The sequence below is a fragment of the Columba livia genome, chromosome 1 (genome assembly GCF_036013475.1).
Source record: "Columba livia isolate bColLiv1 breed racing homer chromosome 1, bColLiv1.pat.W.v2, whole genome shotgun sequence".
Taxonomy (NCBI): Eukaryota; Metazoa; Chordata; class Aves; order Columbiformes; family Columbidae; genus Columba; species Columba livia.
The window spans coordinates 1,239,987-1,247,237 of record NC_088602.1 but is presented as its reverse complement, the minus strand read 5'-3'; the positions used below and the strand labels follow the sequence as shown (position 1 = coordinate 1,247,237).

Genomic DNA, 7,251 nt, shown 5'->3' with positions numbered 1-7,251 from the left:
CCCTCGGGGACAGTGCACCCCAAACTCCCCCCCACGCCACAGGACACCCCATGTTATTCCCCCACCTCGGGGCAGTGAACCCCAAATCCCCCCCATGCCGCAGGGCACCCCATGTTATTCTCCCCCGGGGACAGTGCACCCCAACCCCCCCCCACGCCACAGGGCACCCCATGTTGTTCTCCCCCTGGGACAGTGCACCCCACATCCCCCCCAAGACAGGGCACTCCCCATGGGGCACACAAAGCCATGATTCCCCAAAAGCCATGGGGAGGGGCTCCCAGCAGCGGGGACCCCCGTGCCCCCCACTTTGTTGGGTGTGTGGGTCCAGGGGGGGATGATACTATGCACCGGTGGGTCCGTATGGAAAAACATAGATCCCCCCCAACCCCGCAGCCCCCCAACACCCGGCTGAGCAGGAGCGTTTATTGACCAGCCACACGCAGGTTGGGCGACAGCGGCCGGTGACACTTGGGGACAGGGCTCAGAGCAGGCCCAGGAGGGCGGGGGGCAGCAGGGCCAGCAGGAGCGGGGGCAGCACTGGGGGGGCGGCACCGAGGGCGTAGTAACGGGCGACGGCGACGTTGGGGTTCCCCAGCGCGGGGTCGAACCACATCTGGATGCAGCGGCCGGAGCCGCGCCGGTGCTGGGTGTAGCGGTAGGAGTGCGACCAGAGCCCCTCGCACAGGTCGGCCGGGGTGGGGAACACGAACTTGAACTTCTGGCACATGGCGCCGTGGGGACACTGGTTGGTGCCTGCGGGGATGGGGGGGGGGGTCTATTTTTAGAATAGGAGGTGGCATTGCTTGGGCTGGGGGGGTTATTGGGGTGCCGATGGGTCCTGCTGACTTTATCCGGGGATAATTGGCACTGGGGGGGCCCCACCCAACTGCTAGCACCCCCTGTCACCTCCCACCCCATGGGGACCCTTGACCCCCCCAGACTCACAAACAGGAGGGGGAGGGGGGGTGTTTTTGGGATAGGAGGTGGAGTTAACCAGCGTGGGTGGGGGGGTATTGGGGTCCCAGTGGGTCCCTCTTAACCCTGAAGGATTGACCTTGTTGCGTTGACATTGGGGGGGCCCCCAGCCCGCTGCTACCACCCCCTGCCACCCCCCACCCCATGGGGACCCCCCAAGCCCCACTCACGGCCAGCAGGGAGGGGTGCGTGGTTTTGGTATGGAGAGTGGCATTGCCTGGGGTGTAGGGGGGTTATTTGGGTCCTGGTGGCTCCTGCTGACTTTGTTGGGGGGGGGGGTGACATTGGGAGGACCCCACCCAGCTGCAGCACCCCCCGTCACCCCACGCCCCTCAGACTCACAGCCAGTGGGGGTGGGAGAAGAGGGGAGGGGTGGGATAGGGGTGGCATTCCCTGGTGTGGGGGGCTTATCAGGGTCCAGATTGGTCCCTTTTAATCTTGGGGGGCCCCCACCCAACTGCCAGAGCCCCCCCTGTTATCCCCTACCCCATAGGGACCCCCAGCCCCCCCAGACCAAACACATCCAGTTGGGGGGACACGCAGCCACCTCCCCTGCAGCAACACGGGGGGTAACTGGGGACACACTGTCCAGCCCAGTTCAGCCCAGTCCATCCCAGTACTTCCTAGTCCAGCCCAGTTCACCTCAGTTCATCCCAGTGCAGCCCAGTTCAGCCCGGTCCATCCCAGTACTTCCTAGTCCATCCCAGTCCAGCCCAGTTCATGCCAGTGCAGCCCAGTTCATCCCAGTCCAGCCCAGTCCAGCCCAGTTCATCCCAGTGCAGCCCAGTTCATCCCAGTGCAGCACAGTTCATCCCAGTGCAGCCCAGTGCAGCCCAGTTCATCCCAGTGCAGCCCAGTCCAGCCCAGCACTTCCCATGGTGACCCTCATCCCGCTGACAGCCAGTGGGGGGGGACAGGGAGTGACTGGGGACACACGGGGGTCTGTCCCCGAGGTGGGGTGTCCCCGAAGTGGGGGTGTCCCCGAGGTGGGGGTGACCCCGTGCCCCCCGCTGACCTGAGGTCCAGTTCCAGCCCTTGTGCCAGTTGACCTTGCAGGTGGCGCTGTCCTGGCAGTCGTCCCACCACTGCTCGCAGTCCTCGCGGCACAGCGGCACGTGCAGGATGCGCTCCCGGCGCCAGCTGGTGTCCGACTGCCCGGGGACACGGCCCAGCGCACACCAGTGCACACCAGTGCACACCAGTGCACACCAGGCCAGCCCAGTCCATCCCAGTGCAGCCCAGTGCAGCCCAGTTCACCCTAATCCAGGCCAGACCATCCCAGTCCATCCCAGTTCACCCCAGTGCACACCAGTCCGTCCTTGTCCAGACCAGTTCATCCCAGTGCAGCCCAGTTCATTCTGGTTCAGCCCAGTCCGGTCCAGTCCAGTTCATTCCAGTGCAACTCAGTCCATCCCACTTCTTCCCAGTCCAGTCCAGCCCAGTTCATCCCAGCGCAGCCCAGTCCAGGCCAGTACTTCCCATCCCAGTCCATCCCAGCTCATCCCAGTGCAGCCCAGTTCATCCCGGTGCAGCCCAGTGCAGCCCAGTTGATCCCAGTCCAGCCCAGGCCATCCTAGTCCAGTCCAGTCCAGCCTAGTTCATCCCAGTGTAGCTCAGTCCATCCCAGTTCATCCCAGTTCACCCCAGTCTAGCCCAGTACTTCCCATCCCAGTCCATCCCAGTTCATCCCATTGCAGTCCAGTTCAGCCCAGTCCAGCCCATTTCATCCCAGTCCATCCCAGTTCATCCCGGTCCATCCCAGTTCAGCCCAGCCCATCCCAGTTCAGCCCAGTCCATCCCGGTCCAGCCTAGTTCATCACAATTCATCCCACTCCATCGCAATCAACCCCAGCCCATCCCAGTCCATCCCCGTTCACCCAGTGAGCGGGGGTGCCCCACCTGGTCAATCCACGGCCCCAGGTTGGGGTCACACTCGTATAGACACGTGTCCTGGATGAAGTGACGCTTGCACTTTGGGGACATGGCCCCGCAATGGTCCCAGTTGAAGTTGTACAGGTAGGACTGGTCCCGATGGGCCTCCAGGCTGGTGTTGGCCGTGCAGCACGCGTTGTCCCGCCACGGGGAACACTGCGGGGACAGGAGGTGACAGCAGGTGACAGGGCACACGGACCCCCCGCTGGCCCCACGGTGGGTGATGGGGCAGACAGACCCCTCCAGTGACCCCATGGAGAGGTGGCATCAGGTAATGAGGCAGATGGAACCCACAGGGAGGTGGCAGCAGGTGACAAGGCAGAGGGACCCCTCTGGTGACCCCACAGTGGCTCATGGAGCAGAGGGTCCCCACAGGAAGTTGGCACCAGAGGGTGGGACAAAGGGACCCCTCCAGTGACACCACAGGGAGGTGGCAGTGGGTGACAGGGGAGAGGGACCTGCCAGCTGACACCATGGGGAGGTGGCAGCAGGTGACGGGGCAGAGGGACCCCTCGGTGACACCACAGGGAGGTGGCAGTGGGTGACAGGGGAGAGGGACCCGCCAGCTGACACCATGGGGAGGTGGCAGCAGGTGACGGGGCAGAGGGACCCCCTCGGTGACACCACAGCAGGTGACAGGGCAGAGGGACCCTGACGGGGCAGAGGGACCCCATGAGGAGGTGGCAGCAGGTGACAGGGCAGAGGGACACCCTGGTGACCCCACGGGGAGGCGGCAGCAGGTGACGGGGCAGATGGATCCCATGGGTAGGTGGCACCAGGTGACAGGGCAGAGGGACCCCCCAGGTGACACCACAGGAAGGTGGCAGCATGTGACATGGCAGAGGGACAATGACAGGGCAGAGGGACCCTACAGGGAGGTGGCAGCAGGTGACAGGGCAGTCGACCCCTCCAGTAACCCCACAGGGAGGTGGCATTGGGTGACAGGGCAGAGGGACCCCCTGCTGACCCCATGGTGTGCGATGGGACAGAGGGACCCCTCCAGTGATCCCACAGGGAAGTGGCAGCAGTGGGGGAGAGGGACCCCCCAGGTGACACTGTGGGGAGGTAGCACCAGGTAATGGGGCAGAGAGACCCCACTGGTGACCATACGGTGGGTGATGGGGCAGATGGACCCACCGGTGAGCACACACGGAGGTGGCACCGGGTGACAGGGCAGATGAACCCTCCGGTGACAGCCCAGAGGGAGGTGGCAGCACGTGACAGGGCAGAGGGACGCCCTCGGTGACCCCATGGGGAGGTGGCACGAGGTGACAGGGGGTGGGAACCCCAGGTAACCCCACAGGGAGGTGGCACTGGGTGACAGAGCAGAGGGACCCCTTAGTGACCACAGGGTGGGTGATGGAGCACAGGGACCCCCCAGTGGCCCCATGGGAAGGTGGCAGCAGGTGACAAGGCAGAGGGACCCCCTGGTAACACCACAGGGAGGTGGCAGCAGGTGACAGGGCAGAGGGACCCCCGGGTGACACCACAGGGAGGTGGCAGCAGGTGACAGGGCAGAGGGACCCCTGGGTGACACCACAGGGAGGTGGCAGCAGGTGACAGGGCAGAGGAACCCCCGGGTGACACCACAGGGAGGTGGCAGCAGGTGACAGGGCAGAGGGACCCCCGGGTGACACCACAGGGAGGTGGCAGCAGGTGACAGGGCAGAGGGACCCCCGGGTGACACCACAGGGAGGCGGCAGCAGGTGACAGGGCAGAGGGACCCCCGGGTGACACCACAGGGAGGCGGCAGCAGGTGACAGGGCAGAGGGACCCCCGGGTGACACCACAGGGAGGTGGCAGCAGGTGACAGGGCAGAGGGACCCCCGGGTGACACCACAGGGAGGTGGCAGCAGGTGACAGGGCAGAGGGACCCCTTGGGGACACCACAGGGAGGTGGCAGCATGTGACAGGGCAGAGGGACCCCTGGGTGACACCACAGGGAGGTGGCAGCAGGTGACAGGGCAGAGGGACCCCCGGGTGACACCACAGGGAGGTGGCAGCAGGTGACAGGGCAGAGGAACCCCCGGGTGACACCACAGAGAGGTGGCAGCATGTGACAGAGCAGAGGGACCCCCGGGTGACACCACAGGGAGGTGGCAGCAGGTGACAGGGCAGAGGGACCCCCGGGTGACACCACAGGGAGGTGGCAGCAGGTGACAGGGCAGAGGGACCCCCGGGTGACACCACAGGGAGGCGGCAGCAGGTGACAGGGCAGAGGGACCCCCGGGTGACACCACAGGGAGGTGGCAGCAGGTGACAGGGCAGAGGGACCCCCGGGTGACACCACAGGGAGGTGGCAGCAGGTGACAGGGCAGAGGGACCCCCGGGTGACACCACAGGGAGGTGGCAGCAGGTGACAGGGCAGAGGGACCCCTTGGGGACACCACAGGGAGGTGGCAGCATGTGACAGGGCAGAGGGACCCCTGGGTGACACCACAGGGAGGTGGCAGCAGGTGACAGGGCAGAGGGACCCCCGGGTGACACCACAGAGAGGTGGCAGCATGTGACAGAGCAGAGGGACCCCCGGGTGACACCACAGGGAGGTGGCAGCAGGTGACAGGGCAGAGGGACCCCCTGGTGACACCACAGAGAGGGGGCAGCATGTGACAGAGCAGAGGGACCCCCGGGTGACACCACAGGGAGTCAGCATGTGACAGAGCAGAGGGACCCCCGGGTGACACCACAGGGAGGTGGCAGCAAGTGACAGGGCAGAGGGACCCCCGGGTGACACCACAGGGAGGTGGCAGCAAGTGACAGGGCAGAGGGACCCCTGGGTGACACCACAGGGAGGTGGCAGCAGGTGACAGGGCAGAGGGACCCCCGGGTGACACCACAGGGAGGTGGCAGCAAGTGACAGGGCAGAGGGACCCCCGGGTGACACCACAGAGAGGTGGCAGCAGGTGACAGGGCAGAGGGACCCCCGGGTGACACCACAGAGAGGTGGCAGCATGTGACAGAGCAGAGGGACCCCCGGGTGACACCACAGAGAGGTGGCAGCAGGTGACAGGGCAGAGGGACCCCTTGGGGACACCACAGGGAGGTGGCAGCATGTGACAGGGCAGAGGGACCCCTGGGTGACACCACAGGGAGGTGGCAGCAGGTGACAGGCAGGTGACCCCTCAGTGACCCCCCAACGGGTGACACTGGTGTGTGCGGGGGGGTGACAATGACAATACCTGCCCGTAGAGCTGTCCCTCGGGCCCTGGCTCTGTCTTGTGGTGCTTGGCGTCCATGCAGACGTTGAGCAGCGAGTCCCCTGTCACCGCGCCGGTGACAGCGCCGGTGACCGGCCAGGCCAGCAGCGCCAGCAGCACCCGCGCGGCCGCCATGGCCCTGCCGAACCGCAGCGGCGTGGGGGGGTCACCGCGGCGGCACCCCGAGGAACACAGTGGGGACAAAGTCCCTGTGGCGCACGTGGCGGCGTATGGCGGTGTCACATTGTCACCACCGGCCCTGGGGGGGTCTGGCTCCTACCTGGGGGGTCCCGGGTGCTGGAGGGGGAGCGCGGCTCGTGGCGAAGGTCACGGGCGGCCCAGCCCTTGGCCACTGAGCAGGGCACGTCACTGGCCGCCGAGGAGGGGACAAGGCCCGGGATTGTCCCCCCCCCGGCACCGCATGGAGCCAGGATCCCTCCCCCAGCGCCGGGCTGGGGGGAGCGGCGGCCAAAATCCACTCGTGGGTGGATTTTGTCCGTCCCTCCTGCGGGGGGGGACACGGCGGGGAGGTGGCACCGGGCCCTGACACCAGTGGGGGGGACACTGCAGTGGGTAAGAGATGTCCCTGAGGGGGACAGGATCCCCCCCATTGGGGTCACAGATACCCCATGGGTCACAGATACCCCCGGGGGGTGGCAGGTACCCCAGGGGTGGCAGATGAGGGGGGGAGGGAGCAGATACCCCATGGGAATCACAGACCCCCCCACAAGAACCCCCGGGGGTGTCACAGCTGCCCGGGGGGGGGGGCAGGTTGACCCCCCACTGAGGTCACAGATACCCCAGGGGGTCACAGATGTCCCCGGGGGCATCACAGATGCTCGGGGGGGCGGGGGGGGTCATAGATACCCCCCCATCGGGGTCATTGATGCCCCATGGGTCACAGCTGCCCTGAGGGGGGGCAAGTACCCCCCCAGTTTGGGTCACTGATACGCCATTGTGGTCACAGATACCCCCAGTGGGGAGGGACAGGTACCCCTGGGGTGATACATGATGCGGGGAGACAGATATGCCCCTGGGGGTCACAGCTGCCCTGCGGGGGACAGATACCCCCCGAGTGCGGGTCACATATGTCCCGGGGGGGGTCACAGATTCTCTGTGTGTTGGGGGGTCACAGATACCCCCCTAT

General features: G+C 66.1%; 1 protein-coding gene across 1 annotated transcript; it reads right to left on the bottom strand.

Moving 5' to 3' along the window:
• Nucleotides 1-409: 409 nt before the first annotated feature.
• LOC102083480 (folate receptor gamma-like) lies at nucleotides 410-6,576 on the bottom strand. Its single transcript, XM_065049732.1, has 5 exons — nucleotides 6,385-6,576; nucleotides 6,087-6,243; nucleotides 2,875-3,063; nucleotides 1,991-2,126; nucleotides 410-753 (listed from the first exon to the last, which is right to left on the bottom strand). Exons 2-5 carry the CDS (start codon nucleotides 6,237-6,239, stop codon nucleotides 482-484), a joined length of 750 nt encoding a protein of 249 aa, XP_064905804.1. The 5' UTR covers nucleotides 6,240-6,243; nucleotides 6,385-6,576; the 3' UTR covers nucleotides 410-481.
• Between the last annotated feature and the right edge of the window lie 675 nt (nucleotides 6,577-7,251).

Coding starts and splice junctions, on each gene's coding strand:
- LOC102083480 (XM_065049732.1), bottom strand. CDS start 6,239: ATGGCGGCCGCGCGGGTGCTGCTGGCGCTGCTGGCCTGGCCGGTCACC. Junction 2,127..2,874: donor TGGGGCCGTGGATTGACCAG/GTGGGGCACCCC, acceptor GTCCCCGGGCAG/TCGGACACCAGCTGGCGCCG. Junction 754..1,990: donor GGGCTGGAACTGGACCTCAG/GTCAGCGGGGGG, acceptor CCATCCCCGCAG/GCACCAACCAGTGTCCCCAC.